Here is a 21,841-nt window from a genome sequence, read left to right as displayed (position 1 = left end):
TACTGTAGGAAGAATTGGTATTTAAATTACAACCATTTAGTACAATATCTAGTGCAACTTATCTGGTCGTATCATCTGTTACAGTCAAAGAAGAATCCTACTGAGTGTATATATGTGCATTTGTGTGCATGCACAAATGTCCATTCATGAATAAAAAAATTACATTCAATAAAAACTATTCAAGTCAAAATAACTGTAGGTCTTTAAGGCACACTTACAGCATTATGGTATTAATGGTGGGTAATAGTGTAGAGACACAGAGATTAATAACAGTGATACACACCCAACAATATGTCTTCCAAAGCGCCATGATAAACCTCATCCTGCTTAAGTAGCCGCCGCTTCTCTTTGATCTCTCGATTCCGATTCTTCATTTCTGCAATCATAGCCTCCTGGGGGACAAACATTCATAATAATGATCAGAAGCATGAGAGATTAGCAACGCAAAGAAAGCAAGGGGGGGGGGGAATGGTCCAAGATGCATTCAGACATTTATTAAGCATATTTTTAAAAAGTGTAAAAACTAACCAAAAAAAAATCAGTTTTAAATTAAAGGAGGAAGACACAACCATTTAAAAAAGGAAAGCATGAAAAATAAACAAAATATTCTGGTATGTTTGGTCCTTTCCAATGTTCTTCCAAATATTCGAATCTCTTCAAGTGAAGTGTGCAAATGTTAATGTACCTCTGAAAGTAATAATGGGCAATACAAGCTACACACCTGTGTCATTTTCTTATCCTTCTTCTTGTTCACCATCTGCATCTCAGGTTGAATTAGACCTGCCTCCAGCTTGTGCCTGCGTTCATTGTCCAACATGGCTTGCTGCAAGACCAGATGCTAACTTTTACTTTTAGAACATCTTCAACCAAACTTCATCAATGCCTTAAAGTGTGACTCAGTCATGCTGAATTCAATAATTAAAAAATGAATTCACAAACTACTCAAGTCATTTAGAAAAGGGCTGCCGTAAATGTCAACATTAATATTTGTCATAATTTTTTTGCAGGCTCCTGCCCTGACTACTTCTGAACTTACTCTTCCTCTACATCCCAGCCAGACAACTATGCTCTTTGTCTGATGACCACATCCTAACTTTTCCTATCACCAGAACAACATACCATCACAGGATTTTTAGTTAATGTGCAGCAAAACAATAGAACTCTCTTCCCTCCCGATTGGTCACCTACCCACCAATGAAGTTTAGTTTTGGTTTATTCCTTGTTACTCCTTGAGGAGCATAGGGTTACAACAACACCTCGCCAGCAGACCTGCTTTTGGGCTGACCCACTCAGTTTGGCCCATGTGGTTCTGACATCCTTTGCCTTGCTCTAGTGTTGGTCTTGCACTAGGCCTTTCTAGTGAAATGCTCAGCATGCCAGGCTCGTGCTTCTTAATAATTACTTAATATGTATGTGTGTGTGGGTGGTGTATGTTGTCACTGTACAACTAGTGGGAGCTGCTGATACTGACTGATGTATTGTAACTGATTTGCAGATACAACAATGATGTATAATCTGGTATGTAATAATTAGCTACTCTTTCTTTTTACAAACATTAACTACACCAAACTTGGTTTTACAAACAAAGTCATGGAAAAGAGGACTTTGTTAAATTTTATGGCTCAAGTTCTCAAACAGCTTAAGGGAGGAAACAGTTTTAAAGAAGCCTTTTATTCTTACTTGACCTAATATAATTTAAGTAAACTAATAACTTTTAATAGAAATAATAAACAAATCAATACTTTACTTGATCATTGGTATCAAAACAAGCATTACAGGGGAACATGGGAGTTAAGCATCACATAGTCTCTGTTCATGTTTATAAAATATCTAACTAAAAACCTGCCAACTGTAGAGGGCAGAGACAAAATTTATTTGTGTGATTCATGCTTACCTTGAAACCATTCACAAAACGAACTACTTGTGAAAAGAAATTTGCAGGAGAAATGTTCCTTGCACTCTCTCCGTAGTACTCTACTACTTTGGTGTAAGAATCCTGGATAGACACACAGAGAAGTTATGAGTGGGATAAGGTGGATAACAAAACTACAAACAAGACTTGGAATTAAAACAGAGCATTACAAATATCTGTCATCAGACGGTGTTAAAAAGTATCACAACATACTTAATATGAAATAATAATTAAGGATATGGAAAGTGTTAAAGAGTAATGCTCTTCTGACACATTCTGATGGCAAGTTATTTATGTAACATGACTGAAGGAGATTCATACAAACCTGAGCAGTTTTCACATCAGCAACAAGTTTCCTGAAGCGCTCTTCAGCATTTGTCAAGAAATCTTTGAGAATGATAGGGCAATCACGAGAATCTTTACGTGATGTGTACTCGCGTTTTGTTAGCTCCATCCCTTTTTCCAGCTCGTGCATGTCTGTCGTGATGTTCTCCATCGACACTACAGAATCAAATAAAGCAACCATTCCACTGAAATTTGCTCACATAGTTCGCTGTTTCTTACTCTTAATAATAATAACTATGATTGAATTTGTAGAGTGCATTTCCACATGGAGGCAAGCTCAATGTGCTGTACACAAAGACTACCAATGAACTTAGTAACCATACAACAAAGAAACAAGCATCAGCAAATGGATAGCACTGTACATAACACAAATAAAATGCATTGAGGAAAATGAGCAGTGAGTGGAAGATTTCACTGGATTCTGAAAGATATTTCTTAAAGAGATGGGTTTTGAGGATTCAAACAGAGACAGGGTTTGAAGAGAAAAGAATTCCAAATGGGTCCAGGGAAAGAGAAAGTGTCTGCCAAATTTTGATACATATCATCTCTCTCTCTCACTAGTTTGTGAGTGCATACTACTCTCTCACCCACCATGCACTTTAACAGGTAAAATGACAGGGGAAAAAATAAGGAAAACAGTGAAACAAAAGAAATTATACCTAATGCTGCTTTATCGAGGAACCTAAGTTCAGAGTCAAAGTTCATCATCTCTGGGAACTTATCCTGCACAGTCTGCACCAGGAAGTGCATCAATGTGGTCTTCTTGTCTCCTGATTTGGTGTCCACAAGCTGTGTATAATAAAAGACAAATCCTTACCTAAAATGCCAGCGAATCTTTAAGTCTTTGGGTATTCTGTAAATTTTGATGTAAATCTGTGAGGCATTTACATTTCGCATACAGTTAAAAAAAAATCCAACAGCAAATAAAGGAGGGTTAAACTTACCACCTGCTTCTATCAAAAGATCAAAAGCAAACAAGCAAAACAGAAACAAAGGGTTTAAATACAGATGAAATTCTACAACTCACCATGTCCAGACTCTGCAGTTTGAAGCCATATGCCGCCCCACGCTTGTTGCTGTTCATGTAGTTTCCAAGAGCCAGGATTATCTGTAAGAAGCCCCTTCAGTTAACATCATCTTCACCAGACAATTAACAATCTAAAACAAAACTTCTTCAGCATTGAAGATTCATAATTAGCAATTCTACTCACTTCCATCAGTTTCTTGAACTTCTGAGAGTTCTTGAGAGACATAGAGGCAGCTATGATTGCATTGATTTGCTGTTGACAAAACAAAAATAAATAGTGAGAAGTGGAGGTTCCTAAGAAATGTGAGTGCTGATATAGAGAACTATATAAGTAACCTCAGCAAATCCTTGGTACTCAAGTCCAGAAATGAGCAATCATATAAGTCAACATGTAGACAACAAAGTCTGCTTTCTGGTAGACAAAAAAATCATATAAGTCAACAAAGTAGAAAAAAAGTCTGCTTTCTGGTAAACCATAATTTAAACGAAAAATGCACTTTTTAAAAAAGTTTTCTCCTTTTAACAGAAACTTCTGTTTTACTGCTTGAATGTTGAAGTATTTTATGGTACTGTCATGTTGCAATGAAAAAGACTGTCCAACAACTGGTACTAAATTGTAAAGAGACTACATGCCATACATGAACTATGTCATCATGTGTGAACAGTCTCTTGTATTAAAAAAAATAATAATAATAAAAATAGAAGACTGTGCCTGACATATACTACTCACAGGTTGCAAGTGATGAAGATTATCAAAGAAGTTGCCAATGAAACTCATGATAGTCAGCTTGTGGGACAAGCGTTCAACCTTGACCATCTGTCATCAAAGAATATTAAATTGAAATAAATTTAAAACAATGAACTGGAATATGATCTGGTGACAGCCACAGAAGAAGATAGCCAGGCAGGTGAGCTTGAAAATAAGAACTTTTCACAGTTTCATGATCTAAATAATTTAACAATTATTTTCACACAGTCCATCCTGCATGTCTGAAAAGTGGCCAGTTTTTTTAAACACACCTTCTCTTACTTTTAAGCTTCTTTACACACTTCTTGAAAATGTTGCAGCCTCTGTACTTTTACATTTCAATCCCTACACTTGTATAAATATACAGAATGGGAACTTTTCCTGACCTGTAGCATGAACTTGTCCTCATCACAAAGTTGGTCCACAGGTCGTCGATCCCGTTCATACTGCTTGTATGCTTTGACCTTGAAAAATATGATATGGAATTGTAAAATATGAGGTAATTTTCATCAGAAAGTATTTTTTCACATCTTGAACGTAACACTAATTGTAAATATTTAAACTGATTTTTTTTAAATAGTAAAAGTGGCTATGAGCTTTGGTGGGCAAAAAGACATAAAACTGTGAGCAGGCAACCAAAAAGCAAGACTCCATGATATGTGATTTTGCAAAGTGCAATGCACTAACCTCCTGGTCATTAGGAAGAACAGTCAAAAGGATGTCAACAATGTCCAATGGCAACCGCTTCAGGTCTAGTCTGTTGACAGGAGAAAACTGCAATCACTCTTTATGCCAATAGTGGAACCTGTCATACTAATCAATCAAGGATTCTGAACTAAAAGCAAAACATTACATCAGAACTGCTTGACACAAAAATTAGTTTGTTTAATTCATTTTGATTCATTTAAGATGTTCCTCAGCAAGAAGATCTTTGGGGAGGAAGTGGGGGCTAAAACAATGCCTACCCATTGATGGCTTTCTGAATGTCTTCATTGCTCATTTCAATTTTTCTCCTTGTGATTGCTGTTGAAACAATTTTAAAAAAATTGTTCAGGAAAAAGGACAATCCTTGAGCACAAAATTATCAAACAGACTAAACAATGAGGAAGTAATGCCCATGTGGTTTCATAATAAGCAGCTAATCATGATAAATTCTTTTTGCATTTCCTGTCACTCTTAAATTTAATACATAAAAACTGGTGGGAATTAACTTTCTGCTTATCGCGTACACTCCTTCATCGAAAGGCAATAAGCCTGCTTGGAACAAACAGTGATCACTTTATGAATACTACCATATATCATCTGATTCACACTGCAAGTCTGTCACCTTACACAGTTCTCTCTCTCTCTCGCACACACTCTCTCTTTGCCAGTTATAAGCTTACCCACATTACGCAGACGGTTAGGTTCTAAAAGACTGATGGTTTCTTGCTTTTTGCTCTTCTTCAAAGCCTTTGGTGTTCCATTCTCCGAAAGATGAAAAGCACCAGCAGGCCCAAGCCGGAAAGTTTCTTCAAACTCAATGAAGTCTATCAACTGCGACATTGCAACAAAAGCACAAATTTTAACTACCTTTTTCTTTTTGCCTTAGCCCCTCCATGAATTCACTCAATTCCTCTCTTTTTTTAAAATATGAGTGTCTACTACTCTCTTACCCGTCACGCACTTCAACAGGTAAAATGTTTTGTGTTCTACCAGCATAAACATCTATAAATTCAAGTTTGTTTATTTACATGTTGAAATAATGCTCTTAAATTCTTTTTTTGTCATTTTCACCTTCAGTTGGTCATGTTTATTCTACAGAATATTTATAGGGAAACTAACTCTCCAGGTAAAAGCAATCAATCAATACATATGTGCCATGGGAGACAAAGGCACTCTCTTAAAATGTACTATTTATAATTCTGAACATGACTTTTGTAGAAAGTCCCAATAAAGCAAAGCTGGTCACAATAATTTTATTCTTATTAACAAATGACTTCTGCAAAAGATCCTTAATGAAGCATCATCAACTGATGTGGGCTGGTAAAGAGACAACGATTGAGGGGGAAGGAAGGGGGATGGTCATTAACCAAAAACCACATTGCCTCGGCTATGGTGATCTGCTGCCTGAGTTGAATAGACTCTGCCATAACCATATCGTCCCATATAAGACCACATTTTTCCAACACCGAAAGTCGAATTGCCAAGGCCCTTAGGCTAAATGACTGCCTGAGGAGTAACATCTATTGTATATTAGCTCCACAACCTCCAAACTAAAGAATAATGATGACAAAAAATTTATTTAAGAGAAAATCGCACTAATGCTCTATTGAGAGATTTTAACTTAAATCTCCAGATGCATTTAACATGAACCTCCAAACTGGTGCTCATGCTCCAGTATTTGTACATTCTATTTTTTTCTGGTTGTTTTTTTTACTTTTGCCTTATGCACTTTGTTTAAAAAATTGAAAAGAAAACAATAAAATGTATCTAAAATGAATGATCAACTTACATTATATAGTTTCTCATCATCCAGTTCTGCAAAAACTGTTCCTTTGACCTGCTGTGGCTTGAGGGGAGTCCAGTTGAGGATGGGCAGTCGGTACTTGGTCTGGATTTTCTTTTTGATAGTCATTGCTGTCAAGATAAGAAAAAAAAAACCTGTGTAAACTGTGGCCAAACTAAACATCCCATGGTCACCGATATGCAGCTCATTATTGCTGACACAAGAGAAATAACCCCTTCATTGTAAAAACTAACATCTTATATTTCCAAGGTTATGCAGAAGCAAGGATTTTGTTTTTAATGGATATGTGATTTTTAACAAATAAAAGGCTATAATTCTTCTATAATTACATCACACCAGTAAATCACATCAGTCGTGTAATGAAATTATGTGCCTTATTTGTAAGGTTCACATAAGGCTATAGTATAAGGGTGGGAGGGAGAGCTACAATAGCTTGCCACCAACAAGCTGAAGTTCAATCCTGACATGCAAAAATAATTCCATTTATGCCTCATCTCACCGTCCATATTCAAAACAGCTGCACCTGGAGGAGGAGGTGGAGGTGGGACTGCACCAGTTGGGGGAGGGGGTGGTGGAGGGGGAGGCGGAGGAGGGGGTGGGGGTATTGCAGCAGGAGATGGGTATGAGACAGGAGGGATGCCTGGAATAGGTCCACCTGGCCCTGCACAATATAAAAAAATATATGTTTAAATAAAAAACAAAGTGAGTTCTAGGTTAATAAAATATGGGTTCTTTGCTGTCTAAGACGACTAACATGGAAGCACAAACTAAAACACCTACACGTAGGAATACATGCATATGCATGCACAAACATGCTCTCTCCTCTCTTTCTTTCACTTATACACGCACACACACCCTCTCATGCACACACACATTCACTTTTACATAACAAGATAGTAGTATATTTACCAGAAATAGATTTTATATGTTCCAACTCTTGCAGTTTGGCATCCAGCAAACTCTGGCGCTTCCGTGATTCCTCATCCTTCTCAGTTACTGTTTTGCGTAAATTGTCCATTTCGCTCTCATACTTTTCAAGTAATTCCTGCATTATTAAAAGCACAGTGTAATTCAAAACACCCGATACCAGCACATTTCAAGATACTGATGCTCATATGGAAAGAATCTAAATATCTTTATTTTTAATTTATAAAGGCAAATGCATCACCAATAAAATCTTAAAGTGCTCTTAAAGAGTTTTGTGAACAAAATTTGTTAATAAAATTCACAGAGATCTTCATTGTCTAAGATAACACTGACTGGTTAGCAAACATTATTGTCATACCTTAAGGTGTTGAACCTGGCAGTTTGACTCTGAAAGCTGCTTCTCCAACTCAACTGTTTTTGCCATGGCCTCATCCTCAACTTCCTGCAGATGCTCACTGAGCTGAAAGGCATATGAGCACGTCCAAATGTAATATACTTTTCTTAGCATGCATAACATATATAACTAACAAAATATCAACATACATACCTAATAAATAATTCACATTTCAGAGAACAATCTCCACTTGATGTACAAGCCATTCACATTGTTATAGGAGATGTTCTTCTGTTAGAGATATTTACCTGCAATAAATTGCTATTAATACTTTTTAAAACTTCTACTCACTACAAGAAAACAAGAAAATGGCACATACATGGGACAGCTCATCTTCAAGCTCGGCCACCTTCTCCAAAGCATCTGTTTTGGTTTCTGAGTCTTCAAGAAGCTGAGCCACATCTATCATGTTGTCTAAGTATGCATGCACTTGAACTGCAAGCCGATCACTCTCAGTGTGTCGTAGTTTCTATAAAGATGTCAGAAGTACACAAAATAGTATATTTTTAAGAAATGTGAATGTTATTTTATAAGATTTTTGTTTATTTAAGAAAACAAAATCATTTTAATCGTTACCAGAGATTTCCTTCTTAGTTTGCACCTGGTTTGATCTATATAACAGAATTCTGTTGATACAGACAATAAGTAGGGTAATAGAGACCTAATAACACTCTTAGCCTACCTCTAGGTATTCATCCAGGCCAGCTTGTGTGAACTCATGTTGTAGATGAACTCTGAAGTTCATATTTTCTACAGAGTGCACTACAATGTTGACAAACTGCATGCAGGCCACCTGCAAAAGACAAAATGGCAAAAACATCTTTTCCTGACCTATATCACTAATTACCAACTTCCTTACAAATATTTTTAAATGTGACTATTCTCTGATATTGTAACTATTGCACATGCTGGCATGCTTTCTACTGTAAGCTAGATGACTAGGCTATCTACTTATCATAATCATCCATCCAGTTTATGAGTATTATTAAGATTATTGAAAGGCATCATATCAAAATTATGTTAACCACATTGTAGTTTATTGAGAAAATCTTTACAAGCTAACCTAGCTTATTTTATCCCTTTAAATTCTTGAATTTAAACAAACTACTTGTTTAAAAAAAATTGCACTATTTCTAAAATATCATGCCCTCCTTTCTTTCATATGAATTTTCTTTCAGTCTTTAACCCCCTCCCCAACCCTATCCCCCTGCCATTTGCTCGATGTTCAGCAAATAGATTTATCTGCTCTTGTTGTACAGTTAAGCGTATATAAAGGATTGCATGTATGCATGTATTATTTTGTTTTAGAAACCTCACCATAAAGTCAATGTGGAATTCATCATAATTCTTGAAGTAGTCCATGAGTGTCTCAAATCTGTGTCGTTCTTCACAAACCTAAATAGCATAACACAGCACTCTTAAGAAGTGCCTGTTTATTTAAAACATACATAAGCATAAATTTAACAACAACATATATAGATAGTACCGAAAATCTTGTCTTTAACTGAACAAGAACTGCACATGCCGTGCAGAAAGAATAGAGACTTTACAACTTTTATGTGCATTTACAAATGAATAATCCTCATATTTTATATCATAAATAGTTATGAATAACACCAGATAATTTCTCTGAAAAAAAAAAAGCAAAGTAAATGTAAAATAACCAATAACTTATATTACTGAAGAAAGTCATCAAAAGAGTTATCATCAAAATCTTACCTCTTTGAAGTTGTCAAAAGCTGAGAGAATGATATCATGACCTCCACTGACTAAACACACTGCAGCCAAAAGTTCCAGCACTAGAGCCTTTGTTCTGAAAAAAAAATGTGGTGTCATTAGGCTATACTGTCATGGATCTTTTCTGTGTCTTCCATGTCCTTATTTGTCCCCATCTTAACAATGCTTGACAGGCTAAGCTAGATTTGAAGTACTGTGTTGTTTCTATCTGAATAAACGAATAAACATGCACACGTGTATGCATTAGTGTATTTTATGAATAACAATTATTTTTGCTAAACATTCTGAACCTGATGCACAGAGTGTAAACATACTATATAAGTTTACATACATTAACTATTCAAGTGCATTTTTAAACCATTCGCATGCCTTTTCTTTTTAGCAAAGATTAACACTTGCTATAATATTTAAACAAAATTACCAATTAAAAATTTCAACTTATTTGTGCTCTGTTTACATTATCTAGGTCCAAGAATATCAGCCTTTAACATTTGTGGTAGTCTTTACAAAATAAAAAACTCATATCAGTCAACGCATCACACAAATAATGTATAATAGATTCTGTTACAAAATGTTTGATTCTAGAAGCCACGCTATTATAACTGCAATGTTTAGCTGCCTTTATTAACTCATATTCATGATTCAATGATGGTTGAAGGTTGACTAAATAAGTCACTCACCTTAAGCTTTTATGGTTGAGACTCAGAGCTATACAGTTAATGGCATGCTTGTGAGCTATCACAAGATTAAATCCATACTGGAAACAAAATAAAAAATAAATTATAAATAACGTCTAACTATACACTGTTCATGCTCAGAATTTTATGTGGAATTTTTAATGAACATGAGAAGTGTTGATTGGTTAAAAGGAGATGTAAAATAAAATGTTGTCTATCTTTTCCCTAATTTCTCAGCCATGAAGTTTTTGTTTTTCACATTTCACTCATTGCTTAATGCAATAAAATGTGTCATGTAGCATATGAGAAAGATATAGGTATGAAAAGCCACATAAAGTCAAAGCTTTCTTTCTCCATGATTGATAGTGCTATACAAATCACCTGGTTTTAGATCTCTAGTTGCGCATGCCAAACACATTTCTCCATTCCTTAGTTATCTGTATTTAACATGGTTATACAAATAAATATTAGATAAGTTACTATAAAGATATCATAGCCTGCTACCTGGCACCCCGTTGCTGTAGATAATGTTGTATCACCCTAGTGTATGAACTGAAATGCTACCTCATAAATAAGTATACAATTATTTATGTACATCCTCTTTTTTTCTGTAAGTTTACATCATGCGTTTCTCTTAAGTTCTTAGCTTAAAATAAGTCCATGCTCCTTGAAGATATGCTCAGCAAAGGAATGCTCTATGATCTGGAGCACACACAGCGACTAACTTCCATTTACAATATTTCCAATAGTAAATCCTCCCTCACTTTCAAATTAGCTAAAAATACCAATTAGATAGCTTTAAAATCTGACCAAACAAGGAAAGAAAAAAATTAGTAAAAGAAAAATAGGGGGAAATGTTATTTAAGAAAAAAGTAAAAAAAAAAGTTTTTTTTAAAAAAAAGGGGTAACTGTCTAACCAGTTAGCACTGAAGATTTTCTGAGTAATACATCTGAGAAACAGTATGTATGCAGTTACCACTGTTTTTATTACCTGATGGTTCATTATAGCTCGCAGACACATGATGCAAACATGAACATCATCCCGTGCCTCCCCCATGTTGAGCTTGCTGTTGTACTTTGATGCTCGAGGTGAGCCAATGGTGTTGGCACGCCGTAGGTAACGACGAGGACTTTGGCTCAGCCCAGAGTCGAGGCTGGAAGTCTTTTCGGTGTTCAGGAGCTGCTCTCGCCTGAGGAATTGCCATTTTCTAATGGTAAGCGAATTAGACTTTTGGCCCCAGGCAGTGATATGCCATATCTTTATCTATTTACCTAGATTATCTGTGGGTATTATTTCCTTCATCCAATCTAATAACTATAGTTCCTCCACAAATATCCTCTGGCAAGACTCCTATGGCTTTACATTTACTAGGGCACTATGTTTTTCTTTGAACACTCTTCCCAGTCATAGTCTTCAAAGACACTGATGATCTCTTTATTTCAGTAGGCTCATGCCCATAACCGTTATTGGGAAGGAGGAATGGGGAAATCCATTAATGGTCGAAAATGCAATGGTACAGGAAAAATAACCTTAATTAAAGCTACAACATGCATTGAAAGTGCCTAAGTAAATTTTGTTATTAACAGAGTAGGCACACACATTTGCAAACTATCAACTCTCTCTAACCTGTAACGGTTTATAAAAAAAGGCAACATTTTGGATTAATAATAATTAACTTTTTAATAAATAAATCCATAATACAAAAGTCAGAGAGTAAAAGGGTTCCCAATCTCCTCTCTGCCGTGATATAGCCCTAGTTGCTGGCATGGCATTAAACACAAACAAACAAACCCAAGCTCCTCCTTCTCCAAAAATACACCATAAGCACTATAATATCATATCAAATAAATTTAATGCATGTAACTGCTAATGGACTGTTAGTGACACAGTGGCTAAAGAGTCTGTTACCACAGCAGTGAGATTCATGTATCATGGGTTTGGATCTCTGCATCAACATACATTTCTCTGAATGGGACAATGATTCACTGCGCTGAACACCAGTGGTTTCCTCCAGGAACTCATGTTTCCTCCACCCTATGTGAGTGGTGAATTTATTAATTTGTAAGACGCACTTTATATCTGCTGACGGTGTGTGCGGTGACTGATGGTAAATTTAATTTGTAAGATGCACATGCACTCATGTGACTTAATATATGTAAAACACCTTCACCATACCTTCGATGGTGGGGACAACACCATTTAAATAAGCATTATTATTATTAATAAAAGTGTATTTAACACTGTGAAGCAGAACATAAGCATAAACCAGTAAACATGGCGGCAAATGATGGCAGTGACTTAATTTGAAACTGTAAAATACACAATTTTCAGTGCAGTTATAATAGTTACAAATAATCTAATTGTTACTATGTTTTCTTGTGTTTTTGTAGAGACTCTATTTAGCTCTGTCATTTGCATTTTTTGCATATATATATATGCAAGTGCACATGCATGTGTATGCACATGCACACACACACACAAACAACTATAATGCTTGCTTACTTCCTCTTATTCCTGCAGGCTTCCCACCCTACCCCCACCCTCTAAACGTTTTTTCTTCTGCTAAAGCTGCTTGCATGTTTAACTGTTTGCCTTATGTTAATGGTTGCTTTGCCTTTGTGCAACTTTCTGATATGAAGCCGCCTCCAAGCATGCTGTACAAAGATGGAAGATTCGTTGGTCCACAATATTACATCCTACATCCAGACCCTCTTGTAAACTCTTGTGACAACCCAAAACTCTTCCACCTTATTATTCCCCACTTTCTTCCACATCATTTTGATCCAACAGACCTCTCTACAGTTTCTCAAGAAAGAAAGTGAGTCACACAGAATCAATAGACTAATACACTAATGAGTCTGTAATTAATTTAGTTTCCATAGAATAGCTCTGTAGTAAAACAACTCAACCAGGAAGTTTAGCAAGGAAGAAAGACCAGGAAACTGTTATCAGGTCACCTAGGGAGTACTAATAATAAAGCCACAACTTCTCATGTGTCACGCTCTCTAACTGCCCTCAGAACACTGGCTGGATGTAAATTCCACTCCTGACCAGCATTGCTCTACAATTAAACATATTCATGGTCCAATGATAGAGTGCAGTCTACAGTAATAATGGAAAGGAAACAAAGTGGGCAACGCAGGCAAAGTCTGGACATGTCAGTGGGGCAGGAAAGAAATTAGGGACTAAGGAATTGACAGTCTTCCACTCAACACCCTAATCTTTGTCAGCTATTAAAATTTGAACCTGCCAGCAAATTCAACCTACTTCTGCTGCCTTTAGTTTACACAACAGTCTAGTCATACACAACAAGCTTCTCTTAAATTCTCTTATAATTCTGAAAACGTGTTTAAGAGAAAGATGAGAATACAGTGCTTACCTCATAACCACTTGTGTAAAGGACAAGTAGTCTACTAGTACATCCAGTCCCTGGTTTTGCTCGCTGAGAAACTCCCGAACCCACCTATCGCACATTTAAATCCACCTCTAAACAATAAATATGGCAAAAAGAAAGGAAGAAAAGAAACAAACAAGCCAGCATTCCAAACAGACTCAATGTTTTGCACAATAAAATTATACAATTTTCAAAGAATTAGTTAAAATTCACATGAAAATGAAAGCTAGATAGAAAAACAAGCAACAAAAGTTAAAAGAAATTAACAATTAACTAAATGGGACATGCATTAAAGAAAACTAGATAATGAAAGTTAAAATAATCTTATTAAATGACTTAAGTCAAATTTAAGACAAAACAGTAATATATCATTTTCAAAGGTGATGGTTAAAGAAAAACTCATTTAGTATGCATTAAACGGTGCTTGAAAAATTACAATGCAGCTGAAAGCACAGACACGCAATCTGTTACCATCAAATTAGGTCTGTTCTTGAAATAAAAAAAAAAACAAATCCAAATGCTACCCTAGACTTTCTTTAAATTAAAAAAAGACCTTTTCTGGCACTTCAAAGTAGCTTAAAGTCATAAGCTTGTTTTATGGTGCCTAACATTCTTCTAAACATATGGAGAATGTGTTATGGATCCCAATTTGACTGTACAAAATTGGCACACTAAACAGCTTTTTAAGGGGAAATGGTACCTTTAAAGACAACTCAGCTTTGGACATTAGCTAAGATGCTACATGACTTCAAAAATGAATAAAATGCTACATCAGCTAATAAAAATAATGCTACCCTTCATGCTAATGTTTAAGCTACATGCCCAATTAACTTTTAATGTAGTTATAATTGTCTAATGAAAGTATTATAAGACAAGAAAGGTGGTGGAGGGAACTGAAGGGTTAAGAAACTGCAGTTTTACTTCTATCAAAAAAAAAAAAAAACAAAAAAAAAACGGATTGAAAGCATCGATCGAAAAGATATTTATGGTTCTAAACATATTAATGTTTTCAACATAGCAGATGCACCAATTAAAAAGGCTCACATAAGAAATATCTTGTGTATATATTTCACATACTCTACACCGAAATTTGAGAATGTTAACCGCACCATTATACTAAGATCTGGTTTACATAAAAGTTAGTGAAGAATAAATAGATCCTCACTCTATGTGGTTGGTGCGGAGTGATATTTCCAAGTCACGTAAAACTTGGGTTGAAGTGGAGTCACCCAGCATCTTGCGCTTCTAGGAGAAGAGCCAGAGTAACAGTCAAGAACACTGAAGGATCTTATGCATGCAGTGTGGAAGTTTTATATTTAACACAATTTCATTTTACTGGGGCTTTAATTTCCCTTCTACATCTGGCAAGTAAATAAGGATCCATCACCCTATCTGTGCTCTCATAATCAAATTTACCTACGGAAGATTATCTTTCTGTTCAATCATTACATGCACATTCATTTCAAAACAGACAACTGAAACCTTCTGATATCCACTTGAAAGTTATAAGTTAGTTCTATGCTAAAAACAGTTCTGGATGAACTAAATGAGAAAAAAAAATGTATAGTTGCTCATTATGTATCTTAACTGGGTAAAAATTTCTTTACAGAGACTCATGTAATCAAGAATAAAAGAATGGCTGACATTGCTTTCCCCACTACTCTCCCCAGTTGTAAGGCTTCAATGACTGATTTGGGAACCTTTTTGTTTGAGCTGACTCAGGTTAATATTGCTTTGAAAATACTTACAGACCTCACTGCCATACCTGCCTGTATGTAGGCAAGCTGGCATATTATTAGCTCAAGGTAAGTATGTAAGCTGGCGCATTATTAGCTCATGGAGCTTTTTTCCCCTGCCTACTTCCCCATTTTTTAACCATCTGGTGCTGGAATGTACAACTTCCAGTTGCACCTGCGCCTCAAGTTCCATCCTGCTTCAGTGAAGGTTTTGTGCTTGTCAGGGATGGTAACTTTACCTACAATTTTCGTCAGTTCTCTCTACAACCAGCTTTGCACTGATTTACATTGCGCTACATATAGACTGACACTCTGTGCCTTTATGAGCACATTTACATCCAGAGTGCTTACATTTTTCTGTGCTTGAGAATAAAAATTTCCCCATCAGCAACTGGGGTGGATCCCTATGAGCTACCACAATAACAATAGCATAATGTTTGCGAAAACAAAAGCTATGTAACTTAGAAAATAAACTGCTATTTCTTCAACAAATAAAACATAGGAATAAAATCAGAAAAATAAAGATTACTCCAAAATATTAAACTTTAATGAGCAGCAAATATTTGTCTCGCAACAGATAAAGCCAGCAAAAAACAGTTAGAATTTTCTGCTAACCAGAACTTAATTACACTGTAGCATTCAGTACAAATACTCACTAAATTTACTTGCAAGATATCTTTTAAGATAGGATTTTTTTAAATTCTAAAGAGAGCAAGATAATTTTGTGATCAAATGTGAACATCATAGTGCATGCAGTAAATTAACTTTTCTTAAGCTTTTTCTTCAGACAACATAAAATATTTGTTACGAGGGATGCTGACAACACACATGCTTTTACTTCCGATCTGAAACTAACATACCTACTGTTTCTTGTCTCACAGCTAAGCTACAGCAAACAAGTTCTCACACAAAAGAAAGTTTGGCTAAGACAAGCATCAAGCACCTAGCCACTGCATGAGAACAAATCACACACTGCTATGCTCTAACCCAGCTACTCTCAAAACATGAAAATGAAAGAAGTGTGTACAGAGGCCCAGTTATTCTTAATGTAAAAATAATCAGTAAATGCAAATACTATTGATGAAGGATGAAGACATTTGATAAAGAAATGGCTGAAACAAGACACTGATTAAGTGCAAGGTAGAAAACATGTTTAACACCATCAAATGTAGGCATCAGATTATTTAATCAAAGAGTGCCTTTTTAGTCGACAGCATATTGTTACAGATCAGAATGTACATATGACTAACACTGCTCTCTATAGAGACTTGCTATGTAATTAGAAATAAGATGGGCAGCTGCCTTAATGTTCTCACTGCAAGGAACTGACCCCTGAATCACCTGTCCTTCAACAAATAATACTTCCACAACTGTTTTCACTTAATATTTTTTTACAGCTAGAACTAATTTTGTCAAATATCTATTATTGAATTTCACTGCAAAAAAAATACAAAGAAGATATGATGACATTAAGAATTCTAAAAATCACCTCAGGTCCAGCAAGAAATGTGGGAAGGTGCACAAGCAAGAGAGTGTCAGGTATATCATGAGAATATGAGAGCTGCCTTCCTCTAAGTCCCTTATAGATCATTTCTTTGATTTGAAAAATGATAAAGTAGAAACTTTAAAGATACATTTGACAAGAGATTGCCATGAAAGGAACAAAAGCAAAGGTACTGCACCAGCTAGCAATCATTTCCAAGCTCTCTGCAGTAATACTAAAACAGAATGTCAAGTAACAGTCTGGCTTCACCTTGAATACAACTCTGAACTATGATCTACCATAATAGCAATAAACCAGCAAGTGAAAGCAATGGATCAGCAATCAGCACCATCACCAACAAAGATGTCATTGTCATTCAATTCCTGATAATGAAACCACAGCAGCAAGTGTAGCCAATGGAAAGTATTATACCAAGTACAAAGATTAAACTGAAGCCCTGAAACCTAGGCAACCTGTCTTCTCTAGAACTTAAATAGTATCCATCATCCAGATTGACCTCACCGATGCAATTTCAGTCTGAGGACTGAAGGGGAGCTTATAGCCTAGTGGTTAGAGTAACAGCAGCTGAACAAATAGACATGCACACCTAATGCACATTAGGCGGGACAGTCCCGCTTTTTAACTCGTGTCCCACCTGCTCATCAGGCAGGATGTCCCGCTTTCTGGCAAGTCCATCAAATGTCCCGGTTGTTTTTGAAAATCTGAATACCGTATGCTGATTCGCATCCGGCAAAGTCAGAGGAAAGGCCCCCCACAGCAACACTCCCCCCCCCCTCACTTTTTTTGGCGTTCTTTGACAGTGATGACACCATCATCAGCATGTGTCCCACTTTCGCCCCCAAAACGTCTGGTCACCTTAAGTAGGTACCTGGGAAAGGTAATAAATTGAGGGACAGGAGATAGGTACTGACCCTTAAGTAAGACAACCCTCCTACAAGCCTAAGGTCATGAGACTACCTCTACCATTACCTCTCAGGCTTATTAGAACAAGCTCTCATTTCTCTCCAAATCTCAAGTGATAATAGTTAAAAGGATAGCTGTCTTTCATTGGATTCCAGCCCATTGTGGAATCCCTAGGAATGAGAAAGTGAATATGCTGTTAAAGAATGCACCAGGTAGGACTAATTCAACAACAGTGTCACCTACAGTCAGATTAAAAGCACCACCAGGTCATTTATGATGTCACCAGCAAAGGGATGACTACCGCCTGCTGTCCAGAGAACAAATGTCCTGATGAAGGTGTACACTAGACACAACAGACTGACGAAGTGGACAGGAGAACCAGAAAATACAGCACATGTTCCAAATATGGTATTTATTTACTACCATTAAGGGCAATGATTGCCAACAAGAACCCCGATCCCACTCACTACCAAACAATTTGGAACAACAAAGGTAACCTCATTTATCAACTAATCAGACTGACCTTATAGTAGTGAATGAAAAGAAGATGAACAAGCATGACACATATAAGTATATGTCTTAAAATCTTCCTCACAAAGTATTCTGAGTTAACGTGTTAGTGTGAGAGTGTAACATGTAAGAAGAAGGGAGAAGAGAATGGGTAGCAGTTGTGGTACTGTGAAAATACCTTAAAGAAAACCCCACATACTGCAATAAAAAACATTACAAATACTTGGTTTGAATAAGGCTACTTTTAAAATGTGATAATAGATTGACCTTTACAGGCAGTAATTAATAATTAAAATTTCGCTTTTTAATTTTTTGAAAAAGCAAAAGATTCATAGCAATAGTAATTTTGTCCCCTTGGATACAAGCTATTTTACAGGAGACAAGCACAGATGGGTATAAAATGGACAGGAAATACAGGTACAGTTCCTTGTCACAAATATACAAGATAGCTGTAAGCCTGCAAGAATCAATCTCTCTCACAACCAAAGAAGCTGCAGCATATATTTCAGCATAAAGAACGAAGCTACAGCATATGATACAGTCTCTACGTTTATATTACCATAGAAGGCATGCTTTGGCTACATCCTATTTAAGATTTTCAGGTTTGGTTCTGTGCCTTGGCTGATGTATCAAAAGCAATCAATAAACAGTATCTTAGAACATGCAAAGTTTTGTAACAGATGTAATTTTTTAAACTTAAAACTGTTCTGTATTTATAAAGTTGTCGTATTTAATATTTATGGAATTTTCCCATCAAAGTCAGAATGTCAAAGAAGAAAAAAATATGAAAAAAGAACAAAAACATTTAAATTAATTTTCCAATATATTAATATGTTAATTTTCTGTGCAGTGTCCTTTTCTCTGGAAGAGAAATAAACCTAAGATAAAAAATGGCTAATGGTTCATGTCCTGTATTTCAAATTATTTGTATAGATTTCATTTTTAGGATACCCTTGAGATCCTTGTTAGTGGGCAAGTGTACATCATTGTTTGATATGGTGCACTGCATGCCACTACACAACAATACATAAAACTATTAAAGAACTAATGAAGGTCACAAAACACAGTGCTAGTCTCTTGTTTTGTACATCACTATTGGAGACCATTATGAGAATGCATAACAGTATTGTAATGAGGCTAAACTGCAGTGAAGGACAAATATCTAATCTGAGTATTACATTACCTTTTCTACCAGCTTTCATTCTAAGCTGACATATTTTTATACTGACCTGACATGCTTCTACTTCATCTATATTAACACTTGACAGGCCATTTCTTATATAAAACTCCTCTTGACAATTTAAGACACTTTCTGTCCATATAACATTTTTTTTTAAACTGCCTCCTAATTGTTATAATTATAAGCATGATTACTACCACACAAAGTTAAAATAAAAGTTCAAAGTGAACTCTACTGTTTCAGTCAGTGTTAATTTGCAATCTAAATCAGAATGTCATCAACACAGTAGGCTTAAAAAAACTGTTCCCACAACTAGGCTGCTTGCAAACTCATGCCATAAAACTGAAATTATCACTTTATATCAGTCTTAGGAAACAGTACATTTTCAAGTCAAAACTTTTTTTCTAGACTGGACCTACACTTTACAAAATGGTTTTTAATTTTTAGAGGATACTGTGATTGAAAAATTGGAATTGTGAGGACATGCCAGTAATAAAAAATTTTATTAGAAAGACACAATATGACCATAACAACAGTTTGAATATTGAATATGTGAATAACATAAAGGCAATCTAACTAACCCACAAAGGCAATGCACAAGTCAACAACAGTTCAATGGAAGAAATATTTGAAAGTGAAATAAAAATCCAGCACTTAAACTGTAATGCTACTCTTCAGTAACACTTGAAAGTATACATGATTAACAAAATAATGGTACTACACCCTATTTTCTGTTTATACATCCACTGTTTGCCACACAGCGACAAAACAATTGAACCTATCCACTATGTTTTCCATCTGTCATACATTAATCTTTTAGTCAAATATATACATAATGATTTGTCTGTAAAAATTAATTAAAAAATATAACGGTGTACAGATTAACATGCAAAATTAATTTTTACGTGCTTATCTTGCAAACTGGAACTGGTATATATCTACACTAATATAAAATAAATATGGCTAAGAAATACAACTTTGATTTCTGGGGATTTTTTTATGTTCTTTGGTGATGAAAACAAACATTTCTGAAAACAAAACTTGATGAGCTACAAAAATATAGATATTTCCTTTTGCAATAGATATAAGATTAAATTTTTTTTTTCTTTAGCTTTTCTGACTTTGTTACAATTAAACAGTCAGTAATACTGACCAGTGCAAAATGACAAACATTTTACTATTAATCCTTGATTCGTATTTTTTTTTATTCAACTGACTTGTGCTTGCCATTTGTGTGAATATTTTAACACAACCATAAAAAAGGACTTTATAAGAAACAAGCAGTGACAGATGCAAATAGACCAATGGCTCGACTAAATGCAACAGATGCATACTGAGTACTTACAGTAAAAAATGGAACAGGAATCTAACAAAAAGAAAAATAAAATAATGTAGGAAGTAGAACTGGAAATAAAGCAAAATATGCTTCTTCAAGCAAAAGCGCATGGACTGAAAAGATAGTCCACACAAAGATTTCAGACCAAAGTGAAAAACAAAGAGCAGCGCCAAATTATTCCACTCATGAATCATGCACAAACAAAACTGACAGATCTGGATAATAAGTGTTTACAAAATGGACCATTCCATTTCATAGACCAAGATAAATGCATTATGAATATAGCAGGCATGTGGTTTTAGTTCTTTAGGAATGTTTTTGTGGTTCTCTCTCACTTTTGTTTAAAAACATACAAAATATAGCTGGGAGTGCAAATGAGTTTTAGAAGGCAAACAGGTGAATACAAATTCAAATATATATATATGTTCATCTACAGATTGTGATAGGAAAGCTTTAAATATAAAATACAGTTGCTCTCACTGCTGACCACCCCCCCAAAAAAAAATTCAGAAAGTGTTAATCTTGAACAGGGCATAATTCTATGATTATGACACGCATAAAATGAAAGGAAATGAATAAAAATGTCTTTCAGGTGTGCAAACGGAGATGCATTTCAGAAAGTGGTCACCCACTGTGCTGGAAGGAATTTACAAACTTCGATGCCAGTGGCGTTCACCAGATTTAATATACATGCAATTCACCCAACTCTTGTCCATTTCAATGGATCAACAAGCATGCACTCTGCTTCAATCTGTACATGCAATTAGAGTTGTGGGCTTCAGTTAAGAATTACTTTTGCAGAGAGGAGGACCATTATTTCCTTCATGATATATACATCTCTCTTTTTGTATTATCTACATGCAGGAACTCTGTGTGTCTCTGTGTGTGTTTGTGTGCAGGTGTATGAAACAGTGTGTGGGTGTCCCCAAATGTGTATGCAAATGCAAATGTCATGCATGGAGGTTTTGTGTGTGTGTATGTGAGTGTGTGCGTGTGTGCAC

General features: G+C 35.6%; 1 protein-coding gene across 15 annotated transcripts in view; it reads right to left on the bottom strand.

Annotated features, from left to right (window-relative positions):
• Positions 1–21,841, bottom strand: part of LOC112564936 (formin-like protein CG32138) — a 41,864-nt gene that overhangs the window by 8,202 nt on the left and 11,821 nt on the right. For 4 of the 15 annotated variants that reach the window (XM_025240092.1, XM_025240094.1, XM_025240101.1 and 1 more), the window contains 25 exons: positions 20,850–20,870; positions 14,837–14,916; positions 13,657–13,740; positions 11,268–11,466; positions 10,280–10,356; positions 9,582–9,675; positions 9,180–9,257; positions 8,545–8,655; positions 8,182–8,331; positions 7,827–7,928; positions 7,451–7,586; positions 7,041–7,202; positions 6,527–6,651; positions 5,418–5,568; positions 4,998–5,055; positions 4,720–4,789; positions 4,419–4,496; positions 4,015–4,101; positions 3,469–3,537; positions 3,285–3,365; positions 2,917–3,046; positions 2,238–2,413; positions 1,895–1,996; positions 722–823; positions 284–392 (listed from right to left, as the gene is read on the bottom strand). In XM_025240092.1, the coding sequence (XP_025095877.1) occupies positions 284–392; positions 722–823; positions 1,895–1,996; positions 2,238–2,413; positions 2,917–3,046; positions 3,285–3,365; positions 3,469–3,537; positions 4,015–4,101; positions 4,419–4,496; positions 4,720–4,789; positions 4,998–5,055; positions 5,418–5,568; positions 6,527–6,651; positions 7,041–7,202; positions 7,451–7,586; positions 7,827–7,928; positions 8,182–8,331; positions 8,545–8,655; positions 9,180–9,257; positions 9,582–9,675; positions 10,280–10,356; positions 11,268–11,466; positions 13,657–13,740; positions 14,837–14,916; positions 20,850–20,870 (2,632 nt within the window). The remainder of the gene's footprint in view (positions 1–283; positions 393–721; positions 824–1,894; positions 1,997–2,237; positions 2,414–2,916; positions 3,047–3,284; positions 3,366–3,468; positions 3,538–4,014; positions 4,102–4,418; positions 4,497–4,719; positions 4,790–4,997; positions 5,056–5,417; positions 5,569–6,526; positions 6,652–7,040; positions 7,203–7,450; positions 7,587–7,826; positions 7,929–8,181; positions 8,332–8,544; positions 8,656–9,179; positions 9,258–9,581; positions 9,676–10,279; positions 10,357–11,267; positions 11,467–13,656; positions 13,741–14,836; positions 14,917–20,849; positions 20,871–21,841) is intronic. The other 11 variants (XM_025240093.1, XM_025240097.1, XM_025240102.1 and 8 more) reach the window with 3 other exon arrangements.

The sequence above is a fragment of the Pomacea canaliculata genome, linkage group LG5 (assembly GCF_003073045.1).
Source record: "Pomacea canaliculata isolate SZHN2017 linkage group LG5, ASM307304v1, whole genome shotgun sequence".
Lineage (NCBI taxonomy): Eukaryota > Metazoa > Mollusca > Gastropoda > Architaenioglossa > Ampullariidae > Pomacea > Pomacea canaliculata.
The sequence above is the reverse complement of the archived record's forward strand: the minus strand, read 5'-3'. Positions and strand labels throughout refer to the sequence as shown.